At 49.3% G+C, this 22199-nt stretch overlaps 1 protein-coding gene across 10 annotated transcripts in view; it reads right to left on the minus strand.

The window, feature by feature from the left end:
• ACACA (acetyl-CoA carboxylase alpha) overlaps positions 1–22199 on the minus strand; it is a 252188-nt gene that overhangs the window by 33118 nt on the left and 196871 nt on the right. For all 10 annotated transcript variants that reach the window (XM_077312781.1, XM_077312780.1, XM_077312776.1 and 7 more), the window contains 5 exons: positions 21278–21421; positions 20607–20727; positions 12392–12488; positions 3762–3858; positions 2245–2380 (listed from right to left, as the gene is read on the minus strand). In XM_077312781.1, the coding sequence (XP_077168896.1) occupies positions 2245–2380; positions 3762–3858; positions 12392–12488; positions 20607–20727; positions 21278–21421 (595 nt within the window). The remainder of the gene's footprint in view (positions 1–2244; positions 2381–3761; positions 3859–12391; positions 12489–20606; positions 20728–21277; positions 21422–22199) is intronic.

Genomic DNA, 22199 nt, shown 5'->3' on the forward strand with positions numbered 1-22199 from the left:
ATCCGTCCGTGGGCAGGTAGAGTGCTGGTGGCTGCGCCTGGCAAAGGTGATAAAACGCCATGAGGGCTACTCCAGGGACCTGTGCCTCCATCATTAGGGAGGCATCCAGAACCACTCCCAAATTCCTTGTTGTTGTGGGGGCAAGATGTTAAGCTGAGCCCCTGCAAAGATGGGTAGACGCGCTTCCTGTCCTGCCCCCTTCCTGCTAAACCACAGGACCTTCGTCTTGGAGGGGCTGAGTTTCAGGCATCTCTCCTCTAAGCATCCAACAACAGCTTCCAAACATCCAGCAAATGTATGGGGGGGGGGGGAGTCCAGGTGGCCATCCATCAGGAGATACAGCTGGGTGTCATCTGCATATTGATGGCAGCCCAGTCCATAACTCTGTGCCAGCTGGGCCAGAAGGTGCATGAAGATGTTAAATAACGTAGGAGAGAGTATCACATCCCGTGGGACCCCACAAGGGAGTCTAGACGAGTGCATTGGGCAGTCAGTAAACCATCCAGATAGCCAAGCTCTCCACTGATCCCCATTCCACTCCGACACACTCCACAATGATCCATGGGACCAGGAGAGCCCTGTAGGAGGGAGCTTCCCAAACCAGAATTGTCACTCCCCCCCCCCCCCCATGGAGCTGAGACTGATGTAGCACCGCAAACCCAGGTGGGGCCAGGTCTTTAATGGCGACCATCTCATCCTCCCTTGCCCAGGTTTCAATAGCACATGCCAGATCTACCTCCTGCCCTGCAAAATAGTCTTGCAGGGCAGAGGAATTGTTATTAATCAACCTGGCATTGCACAACATCAGTGTTGGCTCCTTCCTAGCATCCACCACCTCCTGTCTGGGGATGGGACGGAGAGTAGAAGGGCAGCGAGTGGATCCAGGCCTGATGTTTTGACGGCTGTGAGAACCTGACGGCCGTGGGCCTGTTGGACCATAATCATTCCTTGACCTTCTCTTGTCCAATCTCCTCAGCCCACTGTACCTCCCTTGACCAATAATCCTCAGGATTCCCAGCCCTGTTTGGGTCCTCAGCTATTTCCCTGTTCACCAACAGGAATCTTTCCTTGCCTTCCTCTCAGTGACAACTTTAACATTCTTAAAGACAGCAAACCTCCTCTCCAGGCTGAACATTCCCGAGTCCCTCAGCCTTTGCTCACAGGCTTGGTCCCTTGGCCCCAGATCATCCTCATCGCTCTCCTCTGCAACCTCTCCATTTGGTCTACATCCTTTTTGAAGCGAGGCCTCCAGAACTGCATGCAGGACTCAAAGCACGATCTGACCAATGCAGCATACAGCAAGACTATGACATCAGTTTACCCAAAAGACCATCATGGGGAACATTAGAATCATAGAATCATAGGGTTGGAAGGGATCTCCTGGGTCATCCAGTCCAACCCCCTGTACTATGCAGGACACTCACAACCCTATCGCTCATCCACTGTCACCTGCCATCCCCTTGAGCCTTCACAGAATCAGCATTTCCATCAGATGGCTTTCCAGCCTCTGTTTAAAAATCTCCAAAGATGGAGAACCCACCACCTCCCGAGGAAGCCTGTTCCACGGAGAAACCGCTCTAACTGTCAGGAACTTTGTCTGGAAGTTTAGATGTAATTTCTTTTGAATTAGAATCATAGAATCATAGAAAAATAGAGATGGAAGGGACCTCATGGGTCATCTAGTCCAACCCCCTGCACTATGCAGGACACTCACAACCCTATCACTCTTCCACTGTCACCTGCCACCCCCTTGAGCCTTCACAGAATCCGCCTCTCCATCAGATGGCTATCCAGCCTCTGTTTAAAAATCTCCAAAGATGGAGAACCTATCACCTCCCGAGGAAGCCTGTTCCACTGAGAAACCGCACTAACTGTCAGGAACTTCTTCCTCATGTTTAGACGGAATTTCTTTTGCATTAATTTCATTCCACTGGATCTGGTCCATCCCTCCGGGGCAAGAGAGAACAACTCTGCTCCATCCTCTAAATTGTCAAAAGCCTTACTGAAATGTAGACGACATCAACATTCAAGCATTGTTAGTCATAAGGTGTTACTGGACTTTTTTGTGTTGCTGGATCCACTGGTCCCCTGCTGACATTAGCTTGGCATTTGCTACCACACCCTCCCTAGATCCTCAGTAGGTTTTTCCATACCAACCTGCCCCGTACACACACCCCATGTCCAGTTGTGCTTTAATGGCCCGCCCCTCTATTTTGAGCTTGAGCCTGGCCTTGGAATAATCACCTTTCATGCCTCCAGAGAAGCCCCTCCAGTTTGCAAAGACCATGAGGGGGAGCCCTTCCCGGTTAAAGTCCTTGATGGCCTGTGCTGTCTTGAAGGCCGAATCGGGGAACCACACCTGGCCCGCCTGCTGAATGATCTGTTGTGAAGGAGAACAGTCTTAGGCATACAAACGTAATAAATAAATAAACAAACAAACAAATAAATAACAAACACGCATGCTGTTACTCAAGAGCCGGTTGTCGTAAAGTAGATGAGGATTTGCAGTCATCCCAGTTCTGCTGGAAAAGGATTCTGTGTAGCCAAAAGTTTGCATGCATCATCTCCCTCCAGAATGTGTATCATGGGTGGGCATGATGGCACCCACCAACACCTTTTTTGAAGTACTTTTAGGAAGTGGGCAGGATCAGGTTGGGTGTCTGACCAGCTGCTGTAGATTTGACTGGCTGTACCGATTTCAAAACATTGGGCTTTTCTGCACGCCATATACTTAGCGTCGTGCTTACCATCTGGAGACGCTATATTCCAGCTGCTCCGCATGACGTCACCGACCTCCCGCATCTGGCCAGCAAACTGCTCGCTACGTCCGCCATGTTAAAGCGTGAGTTGGTGAATCCCCAAAAGTGGATTCACCAAACTAAAAAGCGCTATCCCCTCTCAGACAGACAGCAGGCCACCAGCCAAAGAAACGTATGGAGGCAAAGAAGCGCTACCTCCGCCTCCAATGTCCCGCCCTCGCACCCGCCTCCTTCTCCCCTCTCCCCGGGATGGGCAGTTCTTTATAAAAATGGAGAACAGCCTGGAGCAACAAATAGGCAGACGTGCACCTCGGCTGTGATTGTCTGTGGCTCTATGCAGATTCGGATAGGCATTTAAATGAATAAGCATATATTTTTTTTTAATTTCGGCAGTCACTGGAAGTTCATGTGTCAGTCAGCCATGCCGGGAGGGGATTGGTTGGTGACAATGGTAGGCAGGGCAAAGTGCAACAAGACGAAAGCACCTTACTCTCTCTCCTCGCGTTTCCGTCAGCGAGTGAGGAGTGCGAGAGGCGCGAAAAGCACCCAAAAACATTCAAGGCAGCTCGAGAGGCGTGGAGTGCCGGTGAGTCGCCATTATTTCTTGTGCTTTGCCATACCGCAGGCTTCACACAATAATGCCCAATGTGCAGAAAAGCCCATTGCTTTGGCAGCTGCCACCACGACAGCACCACGATCCTCACCGTGCGAATGAAGCTACTCTGCAGCAGCCATTCTGCGGCTGGCCCCCCATCCTGCAGCGGTCGTTCTGTGGCCCTCATTTTGCGACTGCGCCCCCCATTCTGGGTCCGAATTCCAAAGGCACCCACAGGGTCAAATGACGGGGGATCCCTATACTCCATGCTGGAATCACCGAGCTTGGTTTTGTAGCTCTTCCTCCCCCCAACTCCAAAAAGCATTCATTTTCAAAGAAGTGCCCCAGTGCGGTGGGTCAAGCGACGTCTCCCAAAGTCCCCTGCCACGCCCGGAAGCCAACCATACCTTTGCTTCTGAATCAAGATTTGCAGGATCCGCAGGAATGCTCGATTCCACCGTTCTGGTTTCAACAGCCACGACTCCAACAGGGATTCCACCAAGCCTGGCAACAGAGTGGATCATCATCCCATAAGCCACCAGGACCCAAACACTCGGAAAACAGCCGCAGCAGCAGGTGCTCAGATGCCTTAGTTAAGAAGCTTTACTTGGCCAGGGTACACACCTTAATGAAGTCACAGTTCCAGAGAGACAACACATGCAGGAGGGGCCCAAAGATCATCATCATAAAAGCCATCAGCAAGATGTGCTGCTGAACATTCTCAGTACATCTTTGCAATGGCGAGGACAGATTTCTTGAGGGGGGGGGGGTGATGCAGCAGAATACACATTTTTGCAGGCAGAACTTCCAGGATTCCCCCCCCCCTCCCCGTTTCCAGAATCTCAGACAGCAGGGGGGGAGACTCTTCCTCGTGTGCTGGAGAACCACTGACACTCAAAGTAGACAGTCATGGCCCAGACCAAAATAATAAGAGAACCAGCTGCAGTTCTCTCAGAGCTCTCTCAGCTCTACCTCACAGGGGGTCTATAGTAGTCAGAGGAAGGGAGGGTGATTCTAAACTGCTTTGAGAATCCTTCAGATTGTAAAAAGCAGGGCACAAAAACCCAGCTCTTCTTCTAAGTGTACTTTTCGGGGACCAAGCTAAGACCAATTGCTGAGTATACCTGGTTAGGATTGCTTTTCACTACTGGTTCTTCCTACAACTCTGCAAACATTTAGATTCAAGTCCGGGAGCAACTTAAGAGACCAACAAGATTTTTGGGGTGTAAGCTTTGGAGATACAAAGCTCAAAATCATCATAAAAGAGATAGGTTCTTTTAGTGTTGATTTAAACTACCAGATTTATGTCCATTTTTTCATTTAAAAACCAACGGGAGAACATCTTAATATTTCACGTCATTCTATTGCTGCTGACTTAAGAGTAGAAAAAAGCAGGAGTCCAGGAGTCCATCAGCTCTTCCTCCTGATGGATGACCACCCTGACTCTCCCCCAGAATACTTAGCCAGATGCCTGGAAGACGGAGATCCTGTGGCTGGGTAGGAAGGGACAAAGCAAGGAAGGGCATCTACCCAGCCTGGACCGGTAGCTGTCAGTGACTCACTGCACCGGGAACCTGGAAACTTACCCTGGAAGCTTACACAAAGGTAATGTGGCTGGCATTTCACCACCACCGCCAAGCCAAGCTACTAGCACCATACTTGGCCCCGGAACACCTGGCCACAGTGATCCATGCACTGGTCACCTCTAGACTGGACTTCTGCAACTCGCTCTACGCAGGCCGACCCTTATCCTTGGTCTGGAAACTACAACTGGAGCAGAACACCACGGCCAGGATTCTCACTAATACACCATGGAGATCCCACATCTGGCCTCTGCTCCAACAACTCCGCTGGCTCCCAGTTGAATTCCGGATTAAGCTTAAGGTTCTGGTAATCACCTTCAAGGTCATACGCGGTCTGGGCCCAGTGTACCTGAGGGACCGCCTCCCTGCCTATACCCCTAAAAGAGCTCTGCCACCTGTAACTGGCTGGTGATCCCTGGCCCCAGTTGGGACTCAACAAGGGCCAGAGCCTTCTCCGTCCTGGCCCCCCACCTGGTGGAACGAGCTCCCAGAAGAGATCAGGGCCCTGCCTGAACTCCCACGATTCCGCAGGGCCTGCAAAAGGGAGCTCCTCCACCAGGCATTCCCTTGAGGCCGACCGACTCAAAGGTTCTGCTGGTCCCTCCCACCTCAGACACTCTTCCATGACTGAACAATCTGACCTGCCTAGGGATCGTCATTGTTATGTTAAAATACTGCTCTGGTTGTCATGTTATGATTATGATTGTTATTTATTGCATCGCTATAATATTCTATGTAACCATTCTACAACATTTAATGTAAACCACCCAGAACCGTATGGAAGGGCGGTGTAGAAATCCAAATGAGTGAACAAACGAACGAACAACGAAATTTGTGGCATGGCAAGAGCTTTTGTTTTATATCAACTTGGTTTCCTATCTCTTCCAGCCCCGGCAGTGACACACTACTCCGTCCACGTGCCTATTATGCCTCAGGTTTTGTTAGTCTTTAAGATCCTCTTGCTCCTTGGCGCTGCTTACAGACAGACCAACACGGCTGCCCACCTTTGTTTTAACTGCCGCAGTCCTCAGACAGAGAAGCTCCAAGGGGAGATTGCAACATGGGACTTTGCTGAAATTCAGTTCCTTTACAAGTTCAGGATAACGGACACTCCCCTTCACCCCCCGGGACTGAAAAGAAATACAGGACTGTTTTCTCTCACTTGAGATGCAGTTCCCCTCTGAGACGAACAAGCAAATTATAATGGACATTATACTTCTGCATGCTTTACAAGCATTCTTTAAACACCCCTCTCATCTTCTGACTAAAGCAGGGGTAGTCAAACTGCGGCCCTCCAGATGTCCATGGACTACAATTCCCATGAGTCCCTGCCAGCGAATGCTGGCAGGGGCTCATGGGAATTGTAGTCCATGGACATCTGGAGGGCCGCAGTTTGACTACCCCTGGACTAGAGGAACTCAGAGATCTCCATTCCAATTGTATTGGATGACGGAAGGTATGACTCTCAAAGGCTTATACCCTCAAAAGTCTAAGGTGCTCCTGGACTTGAATCTAGCTCTTCTAGTACTGATTCACACAGCTACGCTCTGAAAACTGTCTAAACATTTTGTCCTTGGTCCAGAATTGCTCAGAATTGTTTCCTCTGGCAGCCGTGAGACTGGAAAAAGCAAGCTGGATCACAGAATCATAGAGTTGGAAGAGACCTCCAGGGTCATCTAGTCCAACCTCCTGCACTATGCAGGACACTCACAACCACAGTGACCCCAATGTCATGCCCAAATGATCCCCTCCCCGACCAAAACTCTCCAGAATCCAGCCTGGCCTGGGGGAAATTCACCTCCCATCCCACAGTGGCCATCAGCGATTCCCTGGGCATGCAAGGAGGGCCACAAGAGACAAGCACTGGCACATCCCTTCCTGGATCCTTAGTCCAAACCAGAACGGATCTCTATTCAAGGCTTAGCAAAGGCAGAAAGTATGAAAAATGACCCAAGTAAGACCCTGCTGGTGAGACCGAGAAAGCCAGAAATGTGGACTAGCAGCTGGAGTGTCAGCCTCGGACCTGGAAGGCCCCGGGTGAACTCCTCACTCCGCCATAGAGCCGCACTGGGTGACCTTGGGCCAGCCACACGTTCCTCGCCTGGCCTATATCACAGGATTGTTGTGAGGATGAAATGCAGGCAAGTAATGTAAGCCACTTTGGGTCTCCAAGTGGTATATAAATAACACTAGTTAATTTGTTTTTACTCTAGGATTTTTCTCCTTCTCCCTTATAAGCCATGCAGTATTTTTTTTTTAAAAAAAAGCTCTGCACCAACAGGTGAAACTCCTTGCTCTTTGAAATGGCACCTCCGGTCACGCAGTTTGCTGCTCTGCAAGGGACTCAAACAAGGTTTTCAGGGAAAGCCCCAGAGCTTGGAACCTGGAGGATGCAGCTGGGAAAGATTTCACCGCAGGCTCCGTCTTAGGCGGCAGCACTGGCTTCATTTGAGCTCATAAAAGGATCTCTTTATCCCACGTATTATGGTTATTTATTGAACCTGGAAATGTGTATAGGAGGAGGGAGAGGAGAGAAAAAACAAGACTCGGCCAGCAACTTCTGTTTTCCATTAGACTTTGTATAAATTTTTGTCAGGGTTGGCCCAGGAAGATGCTACATCTTGTTTTATTGTATGTCCCCCGACAAGGTGCCAAGGTGTAATAAAAAAGAGACAATTTACGGCCGATGGCATGTCTATTCCAAACATACATACAAAAAGATGAGTTTGGACAGCACTTACAGCAGCAATCCCAGAAGAAGACGTTTGCGTGTGTGTGTGTGTGTGGTGTGTGGGGAGTCCTGGACGGCCACCTTAGTTGAAACAAATCAGTTCTGTTTGTGGGTTATCCCCCCCCCCCCCGTCAGAGCTGCCAGTTTCCCAGAGACTGCAGGACAGAAGGGCCTTTATAACGAGCTGGCCCAGGGGTGGGCAAACTGTGGCCCTCCAGATGTCCATGGACTACAATTCCCATGAGCCCCTGCCAGCAAGTAAAATAAAATACAAATCACTGGCATCTCCACTGTTCTCATCCAAGCAAGAGTAGAAGATCGGCTTGCTTGTAAAAAAAAATGTATTAAACAGTATGAAAATTTTAATTGTCCCAACTATTTCCTTCCTCTCTTCCCTTATCTTTTCAGATTAAAAATGTGAAAAGGGTGAAAAGAGGGATGTTTCTGTTTGTTGACATAATCTGCTTTGGGAGACTATTATGGGAAATAAGAGCAATCTAAAGCAACCTGTAGAAAAGACAACGCTGTGAATGCCAGATGCCGTATAACTAGCCTGTTATTCTCCCAACACTTAAGGGTCACCTTCCTTCCTCCGTTTTGTTCCCTCAAGAATCCTGTGAGCTAGGCTAAACGGAGTGAGGGTGACTTGGATCTAGGGTCTTAGCAGACCAGATACTGAACATGAGTCAGCAGAGTGACGCGGTAGCTAAAAAGGCAAATGGGATTTAGGAAGCATAGTGTGCAGATCGCACAAGGTGATGTTACCTATTTACTCTACTCTGGTGAGGCCTCATTTGGAGTCCTGTGTTCAGTTTTGGGCACCACAACTGAAGAAAGATGTAGAGAATCTGGAACGTGTCCAGAGGAGGGCAACAAAGATGGTGAGGGGTTTGGAGACCGAGACATATGAAGAAAGGCTGGGGGAGCTTGGTCTGTTTAGCCTGGAGAGAAGGCAACTAAGAGGGGATATGATAACTGTCTGAAATGATGATTTTATGACTTTAGGCAGGTTGTGAGTGGGCGGGCAGGAAGGGATGTGCCAGTGCTTGTCTCTTGCGGCCCTTCCTTGCATACCCAGGGAATTGCTGATTGCCACTGTGGGATGGGAGGTGAATTTCCTCCAGGCCAGGCTGGATTCTGGAGATTTTTGATGGGGGGGGGGGAGATGGACATGAAATTGGGGTCACTGTGGGTGGGCAGGTAGTTGTGAGTTTCCTGCATTAGGCAGGTTGGACTAGATGACCCTAGAGATGTTGTGGGATCCGAATCGGCCGTTCCAGGCAGCCAGCGCCACGCAGTGTGGTGCAGGTTGCGTCGGCCTGGAACGGCTGATTCGGACTCTGCCGCATGCAACCCTATGGATAAGAGAAATTGGGATTTGGCGATTTCCCTCACTGCGGAGCAAATCTTATGAAAATTCACGCCAGTCCCTTGAGAGCTCCGGGTTGCTGCCGACGTCATGTGGAAGCAGCATTAAAACCCACAAGCAACGAGAGGCTGTCTTGGAGGCAAATTCCTCGTGGGGAATCAGTCTGGCTTACAATACCAAGCTTCACACTTGCAATTTTTAAACGGAATAGCAGGGTGTGTCAGGGTAGGGCTGGGAACTTCATCAGATGCAAGTTGATGAATGGAGCTCTGACTTGGAAGTTTTCACCCCCCAAAGTCTTGCTGTGTTCTGAGGGGCTCCTGGACTTGCCTCTGGCTCTTCTACTGCAGCTCCAGAGCTTCTTAGGCTTCGCTAACTTTTACAGAACTTTTATCCCGAACTTTGCCAAAGTGGCCCTCCCCCTTACGGACTTGCTAAAAACCAAGGAGGGGGGGAAGGCGGCCTCACGGCCAGGCGCCCCGCTCAAATGGTCGCCACTCTGCCAGGGGGCTTTCGAAAGACTGAAGGAGCTCTTCACGTCTGAACCAGTACTGGCCCACGCAGACCCGACCAAGCAGTTCACGGTGCAAGTGGACTCCTCGGATGTGGCCATGGGGGCCGTGATCCTCCAGGAGGGGGGCCATGGGAAGCTGCACCCGATTGCCTATCTGTCAAAAAAGTTTTCGGGACCTGAACGCAATTGGGCAATATGGGAGAAGGAGGTGGCGGCTGTCAAATTGGCATTAGCCACATGGCGGCATTGGTTGGAGGGGTCTGCGGTCCCGTTCGTGGTTTGGATGGACCATAAGAACTTGCAAGCGCTCAAGCAGCCCCGCTCTTTGTCCGCCAAACAGATGCGGTGGGCGGAGTTTTTGTCCCAGTTCAACTTCTCCCTTAAGCACCTGCCTGGGAAACTGAACTTTCTAGCGGACGCCCTTTCGCGCCTGCCGCAGTACAACAGCAAACGCGACCCATTGGTGGACACGGTGTTCACACCCGCCCAGCTGGGGCTGGCCACGGTGACACGTAGCCAGTCGAAAGGGGGCATTCCCGTTCCCGGGGGGTGGGTCCAGAAGGAGGTCCTCCAGGACGCTGAGTTTGTCGCCCTGCGCTCCGAACTGGTCGACAAGGGGGGCCTGTTTTTCAAAGACGACAGGCTTTATGTCCCCGCCGCGGCGCGGGGGGACATTTTAAAATTGTGCCACGACTCCAAAGCCGCGGGACACTTTGGGTTTGTGAAAACTCTGCATTTGACACGGCGGCATTATTGGTGGCCGTCACTACGAGTGGATGTGGAGAAATACGTGCAAGGGTGCCCCACTTGTCTCGCATCCAAACCCCTGGGAGGAAAGAAACGTGGTTTGCTACAGCCTTTGCCCACTCCCTCCTGCCCTTGGTCGGACGTGTCCATGGATTTCATAACTGATCTCCCTCTGAGCCAGGGCAAAAGCGTGATCTGGGTGGTGGTGGATGCTTTCTCAAAGCAGGCTCATTTTATCCCCAGCGGGGGGTTGCCCTCGGCAGCCAAACTGGCTTCCTTGTTTGTCACCCACATTTTTAGACTGCTTGGTATCCCTAGGAGACTGCTCTCGGATCGGGGCCCCCAGTTCGTTGCCAAGTTCTGGCGGGAGTTTCTGCGCCTGCTAGGGGTGGAGCAAGCCCTCACCTCGGGGTATCACCCGGAGTCCAACGGTCAAACAGAACGGGTGAACCAAATCTTGGAACAATACCTGCGCTGTTTTATCAATCATCAGCAGAACGATTGGGTTGCCCTCTTGCCTCTGGCTGAGTTTGCCTACAACAATGGGGTCCATGTTTCAACGGGGGTGTCACCTTTCAAAGCGGTCTATGGGACTGACCTATTGGCAGCCCCTACCTGGGAGTTGGTGTCTTCCGCTGCCCCTGATGTGACCAAATGGGCAAAAGACATTGCGGAAGCTTGGCCGTCCATTGTTTCCTGTCTGGAGGAGGCCAAACAGTCATATAAGACCCAAGCGGACAAAAACGCTCTCCTAACCCGGTTTGGGCTGTGGGGGACCAGGTCTACCTGTCCACAAAAAACCTCCGCTGCCAACAACAATCACGCAAACTGGGGCCCAAATTTGTGGGGCCTTTTCCTGTCACTAGACTGATCAATGCTGTGACTGTGGAGTTGGGTTTACCTAAAACTTACAGGAATGTGCATCCGGTTTTCATTCCAGCTTGCTCCGTCGAGCCCCCCCGCCGGACACTTGGCACCCTCCACGCTCAACGCCTGTTCCTGTTTTCATCGATAAAGACACCCACTACGAAGTGGAACAGATCCTGGACTCTCGCATCCGTAAAGGGGGGCTTCAATACTTGGTGGAATGGAAGGATTTCCTTCTGGGGATAGGGAGTGGGTGGAGGCTGCAAATGTAAAGGCCCCGCAGCTGCTCCGCGCTTTTCATCAGGCTTATCCCCAATGCCCTCGGCCTGTGGATGCGGGGTGAGGGGTGGGAGCTGGTTTTGATGCGGAGGGATGTCAGGATCACTGCTTGTTCCTGCCATGAATTGACATGAGAAGCTCCATGTTTGTTTGCTTAACCTTTCTTTTGCCTTTCTGTTCCTGGGGCCCCTTGTAACCAAGGCCCATATATTATGCATGCCTGAAATCGAAACTATTTTGTTGCATCCTGCTATCTCAGGGAGCTGTGAATTATTTGTCTTTTGAACCTGCCGGCTGGGTCTGCCTTTTGTAACCATAACATCTTATCTTGTCCGGAGGCGACCAAGGACGTGCGAGAAGTAACACTATGGTTTATGGCACCTGGCGCCTCATCTCCCCCTCCCCTGGGAACTCTCAAGTTTTGGGCGGGAGAACACTATTGATAAGAGGAGGCAAATGTGAACTCAGGCAGATTTGACTTTCTTAGCTTAGGTGTATGAAGTAACTTCTCAATAAACGCTTTCTTTATTAAAGAAGCTTGTTGTGAGTTCTTGCAACCCTTGACATAGGCCAGTAGTGTTGCCCTCTGAAACCCCACATGGGAGGTGGTGATGCCAAGAAGCCACAGACAGACGGTGGAGGAGATGACAGGTCCAAATACCTTCAAGAGGTTTTGCCTCCTTGTTCAAACTAAGACCCCTTTGTGGCTTAAAGTGAAAGCTGGGCATTTGTGCTTTTCTAGCATAGCATGGCAGAATCACTGAACTACAAGTCAGGAATTCTCCAGTTTGAATCTTGTGTCCATCGTGAACTCGTTTGGGTAGCCTTTGTAACCTGCTTTGCTCCCATTCATACTTGCATAGATGTTACTACTGACTCCTTTACAGGGGTGTTATTCCAACAAGATAACGTGTGTCTTTGTGTAACTGCTTGTTATTCAGACTTACCTGGCTCTGCCAACCACAACCGTCTGAGCCCAGGGTTGCATGATTTCCAGGAATGAGCCATAGTCAAAGAAACCACTTTGCCACTGGCCTTTCTGAGCTGCAAGAAATAAAAGAGAGGAAAATATCAAGAGGGGCAAAATTATACAGGGAAGGAAAGGCCAGCATGCTGCAATAAGCTCTTGAAAAGCTCGGCCACCCTGACCTGGAAGGACCCGGCTAGCTCAAACTCCGGGAGGTTCAGCAGGCTACATAAAACTCGTAGTTCAGATGTACTTATTTTATCATTCATTCATTCATTCATTCATTCATTCATTCATTCATTCATTCATTCATTCATTCATTCATTCATTCATTCATTCATTCATTCATTCATTCATTCGTATTCTGCCCTACCTTCGAAAACTTACATACGTGTCCAATACATAAAACCACAGTATAAAAACTCAAGTTTTAAAACAATTAAAACCCTGGCTTAGACGTCAAATTAGCAGAAAGAAAACCAAACCTCCACCTGTATGTTGTGGATAACCAAGAGCTGCCACATTTGTTCATGCAAAGCAGGAGACGGTGGGCCAGAGGGGCCAAATTCCTTTTGGGGGGTGGGGGCTGATTCATGTCAACTCAACAGGGCTGTTCAAGGCGAGGGGCGTTCAGAGGAGGTTTGCCACTTCCTGCCTCCACAGCCCCACCCTGGTATTCCCCAGTGATCTCTCATCCAATCCTGACAAGAGCCGACCCTGCTTCGCTTCTGGGATCCGATGAGATCTGGGCTGAATTCAGACACGTCAGCATTTCGCTGCAGAGTAAAACCACAGCGAGTCTTGAGCGGAGGAACTCCAGGCAAAACTTTGGCTTGTGCTCCACCAACTTTCCTCTGGGCAGAGACAGCAGCTGGCCAGTGAGAGGTTTTAAGAGGGTTCTGGGAGGTCAGCTAGCTTTGCTCCACTTACAAGACATTTTAGATTCTGTTTGTAGCTGGCCCCTTGTATGGGCGACCCATCTCACCCCCTAGAGCAGGGGTAGTCAAACTGCGGCCCTCCAGATGCCCATGGACTACAATTCCCATGAGCCCCTGCCAGCATTCGCTGGCAGGGGCTCATGGGAATTGTAGTCCATGGGCATCTGGAGGGCCGCAGTTTGACTACCCCTGCCCTAGAGCCACATCTCTCTCTCTCGGGCGCTCAGGGAAGGCCTTTCCGAGAGGCGATACTCAGCTTCAAACAAACCTCATGAAGAGATGCGTATTATGAAACGTCTGTCCGCCCTCAGCCATAACAGCCTCTTTAATTTGCTCGTCTGCATAAGGAGAGCCATTTATCAGCAGAAGGCGTCATTTATTGTTAAACGACGGGATTCAAGAAGCAAAAGGGAATTTCCCCGCTTTCAAATAAATAACTCGACCGGGGAGCCCTTTCCTCCCTTTCATTGCAAACATTTTTCCAAAAGGCAGCCAAGTCATTCAAGGGATTGCTTCTTCAAGTACTGTTCACGTGTCAACATCTACGTGCTGGGTTTTTCTTTTTTTTGAAAGCTGCCCCTCCCCTTTCGCTTTAGTCATAAGATGATGTAGATAAATTTGCAATGATGGAATGATATGGTGAGAAGGAACAGCATCTCCATGTTAGATCACTGGCTCTCCGTGCCGACGATCCCAGAGTCAATCTCCGCTTAAACTGGGTTCCTGCCGTTGCTGCTGTGGCCATGGACAGAGTCTGCCAGGCAGGGCAGACGATCCTGAGCTAGAAGGCCCAGCCTGTAGGTGGCTTCATCTATTCAACTGGGGTCCTTCTAGGGCCACAGCTTTGTATGCAGAAGGCTCCAAGGCTCAATCCCTAGCACCTCCCATCAGAAGGCCTGTGAGAGAGAGGACTAGAAAGCAAGGAACCTTAGAGTTGTTTGCTGCTCACCGTTTTACAGCACTTGGGTCGCCTTGGACCAGCCACATAGTCTGACCTGCCAACAGGGCTAAGGGAGCAGAGGAGAAGGACATCAGCCACTCTGGGTCTCCACTGTGAAGAACGGTAGGGGTAAAGGTTCCTCAGTGGGACAGGCTTCCTCGAGAGGTGATGGATTCTCCTTCTATGGAAGTTATTAAGCAGAGGCCTAGAGAGCCATCTGACAGAGAGGCTGATTCTATGAATTTAGGCAGGTCGTGAGAGTGTGGGCAGAAGGGATAGTGCTGGTACTTTGCTCTTGTGGCCCTTTCCTGCATGCCCAGAGAAATGTTGATTGCCACTTTGGGATCAGGAGGTGAATTTCCTCCAGGCCAGACTGGCCAGGGATTCTGTGTTTCTTCATCATCTGGGCATGGAATTGGGGTCATTGCGTGTGGGCAGATAGTTGTGAATTTCCTGCATTGGGCAGGGGGCTGGACTAAATGACCCTGGAGGTCCCTTCCAACTCTATGGTTCTATGATTCTATAAAGGAGGCAAAATAACCATTTTGCACCCTCTACATTTACAATATTTATAGCAAACCTACCAAGGAGGCTAATGAGGCCAAGGTGGCATCAAAACAAGATTAGGCCAACATTAAAAAACGAAAAGAAAATTAGCTACAGTGCACAAACCATTTGGGGAGGAGACGACTCAGTTAAACGCTTGGGGGTGGGGGGACCAAAGAGTTTTGTCTTCATATCTAAAACATTCCCAAGCAGGTGAGAATCCCACAGGACCCAACCGGAGCTCCTTGTCTGACAAAAAGAGAGATCATCTCTCCAACAGGAAAGGCCAGCAGCCTCTCACCCCACTCCTCCTCCACCTGCCACCTGCTGGGTGACCCTGGGCCAGTCCCAGTTCTCCCGGAGATCTCTCAGTCTCACCTGCCTCACAGGGTACCTGCTGTGGGGAGAGGAAGGGAAGGCGAATGTAAGCCACACCGAGGCTTGTTAGGGTACTAAAAAGCAGGGTAGCAAAAAATAGCTCTTCTTTTATCTTTTAAGAACACTGATTTCAATGGATTTAGAAAGCTGTAAGTGCAGAGGATTCCACAGCTAGATTAATGTAATCTCTTTCTTGTTGATCCATCCCCTCCTGGTTTTCTTCTCTTCTCCAGATGATTTGGAAAGCCTTCCCTTTGAGAACACTCACACACACAGTGTTTCTGCACCCCACAAGTTTCTAGTCCTGCCCCTCTTTGACTTCATAAATCATCAAAACCCCAGCTACATTGTCTACATTATTATACAAACCAAGAAGGATGCAGGGTCTTCCCCCCCCATCCCCCCCCTTCTATATGCTAGCTCTTAACATTTGTCACACACCAGCACACACACCGAGGGTTTTATTTAATCAAATAATTTTAATTATTTAAATTTCTAAATAAAGAAGCAAGGTAGCTTGCACACCCAGCATGGTGTGCTGCTTAGAGTGTCAGATATGGGTTTGGGAGACCTGGGTCAAACACCTATTCTGCCACTAAAGTTTATAATAATATTACGTATGTAATAATAATTTTATTTTTCCATCCCATCCTTCCCTAGTCAGGGAACATCAAGGTTAAACAATCAATAAAAACAGCTTACACATCCTTATCCGTGGTTCTCCTTTATATATTTATGAAACAGCCTGGGGGGTGGAATGGTCCGGCTGCCCAAGTTGGAAATAGGGCCAGTCAGGGTGCAGCTAGCCGTTCTTATGAACGGGCTTTGAAGCTAGTATATCTGTGTAATATAACATTAGTCAGGTGTTGATTTAAATTAAGGTTTAATATTTTTTTAAACTGCCTCGTCTTTCCAATGTAGCTAAGGCTGAGGAAGTTAGTGCAGGTTGGACGGATTTCGGTGGCTGGGGGGTTTCTCAAGAGGGAGGCTAGCCTCGCCCTGATGCAGCTTCCTGGCCTCAACCCCAGGCCTGGGGCCAAGCACTCTCCCTCCCTCCCTCCCTCAGGGCTCTCATGAGAGGAAGGGAAGGGGAAGGAGAACCATGGAAACTGCTTTGGGTCCCCACTGGGGAGAAGGCAGAGCATAAATAAATATAGTAACAACAAATTCAAACTTTGGTAACTAAATTTACCAACACACACACAAAGCCCCACAACACCAGCCACAGGAAGCAGATCGCTAAATAAAACAGCAAGAGAACAGAATGAGAGGTCTTTGTCGGGCACATTTACAAAAACACCAGATGAACTTTGGGAGTACAAGGATGCTAAAGGAGCAGGCCTTGGCCCAAGTGCCTGTGTCCAAAGGCAGGTTCAGTGAGGGTCACCCACTCTGGGCTTGGAAATACCTGGAGATTTGAGGGTAGAGCTTTGGGGGGGGGAGGGATGGGGGGGACCTCAAGAGGCTATAATGTTATACAGTCTACCTTCCAGAGTAGCCATTTTCTCCAGGAGAAGTGGAATATATGTTCTACATAAATAAACAATAAGTAAATAAGCTATTTATTTATTTATTTTTCGATTTTTAAAACACCATTCCTGAAAAGGCTTGAGGCGGTTCACAACTCACAACAATAAAACCCATAAAACAATAATAGGTAAAGGTAAAGGTATCCCCTGTGCAAGCACCGAGTCATGTCTGACCCTTGGGGTGACGCCCTCTAGCGTTTTCATGGCAGACTCAATACGGGGTGGTTTGCCATTCCCTTCCCCAGTCATGACCGTTTACCCCCCAGGAAGCAAGCTGGGTACTCATGTTACCGACCTCGGAAGGATGGAAGGCTGAGTCGACCTTGAGCCAGCTGCTGGGATTGAACTCCCAACCTCATGGGCAGAGCTTTCAGGCAACATTTCTGCTGCCTTACCACTCTGCGCCACAAGAGGCTCATAAAACAATAATAAAAATCCCAATATCAGCTCCCCTTTATGACAAAAAACTCCCTCCTCTCCCCCGTCCCCGGCTCTACAAATCATCTGAAAACAAAACCTCAAGGGAGATTTTCCTGGGGAGGAGCCTATCTAGTCTGGAGAGCAGGTGAGATTCCAGGAGACCTCCAGTCCCCAAATGGAGGTCGGCAGTCCTGGGTTCAGTTCTCAGTGCCCAGACGTGCACTAAAGACAAAACCAAAAAAAATCTACCAGCCCTGTTAATAAAACACAGCAAAGCCAGGTCAAATTTTGTATCAGGAGGTACGAGCTGATGGCCAACCTTGATCTTTGAACCTCATTCTCCAGATATCTCCTATCGCCCTTTGCAGGCAGATGTAGGGAAGCCGCAGCGCCCCGCTTCTTGCACTTGGCTGCTCGCTCCAGAAAAAGGAAGAAAAAACTCTTGGCTTTGGCGGCAGCCTCTTTTGCAATGCTATAATTTTGAACAAGCACTTCTGGCTCTGCAAAGCCAAGTGCAAAAGCAATTAAAAGTGGAGATCCGAGCAAGCCAACCTCTGCTGACTCCGACGGGATGGAAAGCGTTTTATCAAGCCCAAACTTGAAATTACTCTGTTCTAATGTTCCTCGCCTCCTTGGCCCCCCGCTGTAAAATGTGACCATCCATTTCAAAATTATCTCTTCATCGCCGAGTCCAGAGCTGATCGTTTCGATTCCGGGGCTCGTGTCGAGTGTCAGTTTGAAGAATATCACGGCACTATCTCTCCTAATAAACGGCTTTAACTTTTCACCTAGGAGATCTCTCCTTTAACTTATCGCGGAGAATCATCTGCTTCCCCTTAACGCTCCCACTAAATTAAAAACTGAAGTCACTCAATTTGGAACCTACACACTCAAGACAAGCGGGATGAATTACGGGCAAGACAATGAGAGGAAGGATGGTGGGGGAAGAGGAATATTAAGCCCCCCTCCCCCCAAGTTGCCAAAAAAATCTATATTAAGAGCCAATCTCATTCCACCTGTAGTACAGCAGCCAAGGGACTGAGAGTTTCAAATTAGGAAGAGCCTGCTTCTGCTACGGACTTACTAGGTGGCTTTAGGCCAGCCTTTCTTGAACTGACTTCCCTCACCTGGAAATCAAGCGTAATAATATTGACCTTCCATTAACAGCTGTTGGGATGAAAGCTATGATAATGGATTGGCAGCTCTCTTAGTAAATGCAACATATTATTATTAATAGCATATGCACCGAGGACAGAGGAGGGTGCTTATGGTAGGCAAATACTACACTTGCCTACAGGGAAACTGCCCTAAGCAGTCAAAATGTAAATAACAGCTGCTCCACATCCTAACCGTAACAGTTTCAAGATGGTGAAAAAATAGAGTTATAAAACTCTAGAAAAAATTACAGAATCTTTCAATCCCTGAGCTCTTAAATAAAAATAACAGAGCACCTTGCAAATCCCCAGCCCCTCTGCAAGGTAAGACAAACCTGACTAAACCTAGGCTGTAACATAATTCAGACCCAAAGGTTTTCAGCCAGCAGGTTAAGTCAGAGAAGATTATGCTGGCATATGCAGCAGCTGGGAACAAACTGTCTAAATCTAATGGCAATCTAAAGCACCCCCGGTATAGCTTTGCTATTAGTGTCTATTTGGAACATGTGGGAATGTGGGGCTGGGTTTGCCCCTTCCCAGAGTGCAGCTTGACGTAACCCACCAAACTCAACAGAAGGCAGCACAATTCGAGCCAGCCCACATCTGCATGGCTCCACCTGGATTTTGGATTTTGTTTACACTGAAAAAACTGAACTAGTTATTGCCTGGGGGCAGGGTGGAGGTCCGCACACATTTATTCGCATATCCACATCTTTATGTGTAAAACTAAAGTGGAGAAACCTTTTTTAAAAATCAAACAAGTGAAAAATGGATAATGAGGATGACTCTCTCTCTCTCTCTCTCTGCCTCTTGACAGGAAGCATTTTTCTCCTAGGTCAGCTCCCCTGCATAAGGAAGGAGTAAAGCCAAGTTCCCCTCAGCCATGCATTCTTTTCTCAGCAAATAAATTTTAAAAGACTTTAAATGACATGGCTGCTCCCTTCTTTTTTAAAAAAGTTAATCAATACACATGAATTGATTCTTCCATCTGTCAAGAGGAATGTCAAGAAACGGCTTCTAGATGCAGAGATACGAACAAAATGGCCGACATCATTACAGGTGAAGTGGTGGAAGGGGGCTCTGAGTCTTGTGCAAGGCCCCTGGGTGGGATGGAGGGGGGGAATGGAGTGCTCTGCATTCCCTGCACCTCCCTGTGGGAAGGGCAGGAGCTCGGCAGCAGAGCCTCTGCTTGGCATGCAGGAAGTCCAGGGTTCAATCCCCGGCATCTCCAGTTAAAAAGGGGGACGGTCTGGGACGGGAGAGCCACAGGCAGCCTGAGCAGACCCTGATGGAATGATGGCCTGACTCAGCATAAGGCACCTTTGTATGCTCAAAGTGCGGGTGAGAACCAGGCCACTGAAACTGGAATCCCCAACCGTAAAGGTAAAGGTATCCCCTGTGCAAGCATCACGTCATGTCTGACCCTTGGGGCAGACTCAATATGGGGTGGTTTGCCAGTGCCTTCCCCAGTCATTACCATTTACCCCCCAGCAATCTGGGTACTCATTTTACCGACCTTGGAAGGATGGAAGGCTGAGTCGACCTTGAGCCGGCTGCTGGGATTCAACTCCCAGCCTCATGGTCAGAGCTTCAGACAGCATGTCGGCTGCCTTACCACCCTGCACCACAAGAGGCTCTTTCTTCCCAAGCGTAGAGTGCCACAAGCTTGAGGGCCTTCCTCTCCTTACGTCGTCATCCTCAGTTCCGTCTGTTTGTCAAGTGTGGCTGATTTCTACTAGGGCCACCTTTTGCTGTGATGGACCCCCCAACACCCTGTCTTTCTACTTTGCAATCAAGATTCTCTTGCCCCAAATTGTAATTGGCTAAAAAAAGTTTTTTTTCATTTTGTTGCTTAGAAACAGCTTATTCTGAAGGGCACGTGATTAGGAAGTGAGGTGAGATTGCTTTTTATAGCAGTTTAACGTGTTTACTCTTCAACACTGTAATTTTTTAATTGCCCATTTACGGTAAAATGCTTCAAGCCGTGGGGAGAAGCAGGAGATGAATGTTCAGATAAGATAAATGCATTTGTTCCCAGCACAGGACTGAGTGGGGGGAGGGAAGGGACACATCCAAGGCCCTCGTGGGGTGGGGGCTAAATCTGCCCCCCCCTCACCACAGTGGTGGAAGAGCTGAGAGTCCAGCTGCTCCTCCCCCATCTTCCTTGCACTGTTTGACCTGCTCTGCTGCTTCTCAGCCCCCAAAGTGCAGCAGAAATGACGGAACCAGCTAAGGGAACAGAACCAGCTAAGGGAACAATTAGTGGCGCAAACCAAGGCAATTTACGTACTTGGGTGAGGGCGTCCGGCAAGCATCCAACGGGGATCGTACGGTGTCTTGGTGGGGACAAAGTCAATTGTTCTGTCTATCAGGTCCTTCACAGTAAGCATTGGGACCGGGCTAGATACACTCTGAAGGGGAAATGAAAGAAAGTCAGCGTCTCTGGACCGCCCTCCAAGTGTGGCTGCGGCATGCAGGATACCAGAGACCTTGAGCATGCAGCAGTTTCACAAAATAACAGTAGAATCTCTCCAGTTTCTAGGCATGATGGTTAAACTCTCAGGGCATATTTCTGCCATGCAGACTTCAAACTGTTTTGATTGCAACTGTTTCTCCTCAGGCAAGCTGGGGGACAGGAGTCCCCAGAGGAGGGGTACAGCTTTCTAGCTGTACCTCAACAAGCTCCAGTTTTCAAGGTTTGTTTTCTTCTTCGTAGAAGCAGCTAAATGAAGCCACCGTTCACAGTGCAAGGAACCTCTCTGATATTCCAGGCTTCCAGCACTAGCTTTTCAGACCTGGGCTTTCCACCAGACTGTTGGGTTCACACTCAACAGTTGTGCCTCTGTTCAGGGCAGACACTTGCGGCCTCCACAAAAGTTGATTCACGAGCCAAGCGGACAGCCACAAAAAGGTGTCAGCAGCCGCTGTATTAGTGGCACCAGGCCCAAAAGATGTACTCACCTTTGGCATATACGACAGCCACTGGAGAATCGTGTAGACACCTTCAAAGTCATCGCAAACTGTGGTGTGGGTCACCCCGTTGTTGTGCATGATCTGGATCCCACCTAGTTGGTTGTTGGAGGTGTACACCTCTCTTCCCAGAACCTAGGCAAAGGGAGGAAATGGGCAGGCATCTCTTTAGCATTTAAAAAGCCATTTTTAAACAGCACAAATACATATATTTTGACTTCTGTACAGAGGTAAATCAAGGCAGTTACTGTAATATTTATGGCATGTCTTATATCTTCCAATGCGCCTTCAAAGGGTTGTGAACAATGGTGGAATTTCCAAATATCAGGCCTGAAAGGGGGGAAGCCCAGGCGGATTCCACACAATGTTTACCCTCCTCCTAGTACAGAAAATAACAGGCACTCAGTGCAAGCAAATGAGCTTATGCTGCACGAGACACACAGGCTGAACTATCTGGCTACTCCTGATGCAGAGTCTGAGTTACTGTGGATCAAAATGTGATTCTGTTTTTACTTGGCGCTTGCGGTTGGGTCCTGCCTTTGAAGTGTTTTCCAGCACATTGTGCAATAATTATCCTGGGCATACGGATCTGTACGGGGCCCACTGAAACCCGTTCCTTGGCTCTCAGCAATGCCGTGCAGCCCTCTCCCCACAGACGGTCGTGAGAGCACACCTATACTCACAGTGCTTGTCTCTGTAATGATAAAGAGGAGTAACTAGCAGAATTTCACCAATTCTGCCAGAGAGTGATATGCACAACGGAAAGAGGCTTAAAGAGCAAGGGAGCCTGGGATAGAATGACACAGCTGGAAATGCGATCCCCCTTCCCCCATTTCCTGCCCAGGCAAACAGGTCCAGCCCCCCCCCCCCCCCGCGGTGCTCCCCTCAAAGGAGCAGTCTGACCACTGGACTT

The sequence above is a fragment of the Paroedura picta genome, chromosome 15 (assembly GCF_049243985.1).
Source record: "Paroedura picta isolate Pp20150507F chromosome 15, Ppicta_v3.0, whole genome shotgun sequence".
Taxonomy (NCBI): domain Eukaryota; kingdom Metazoa; phylum Chordata; class Lepidosauria; order Squamata; family Gekkonidae; genus Paroedura; species Paroedura picta.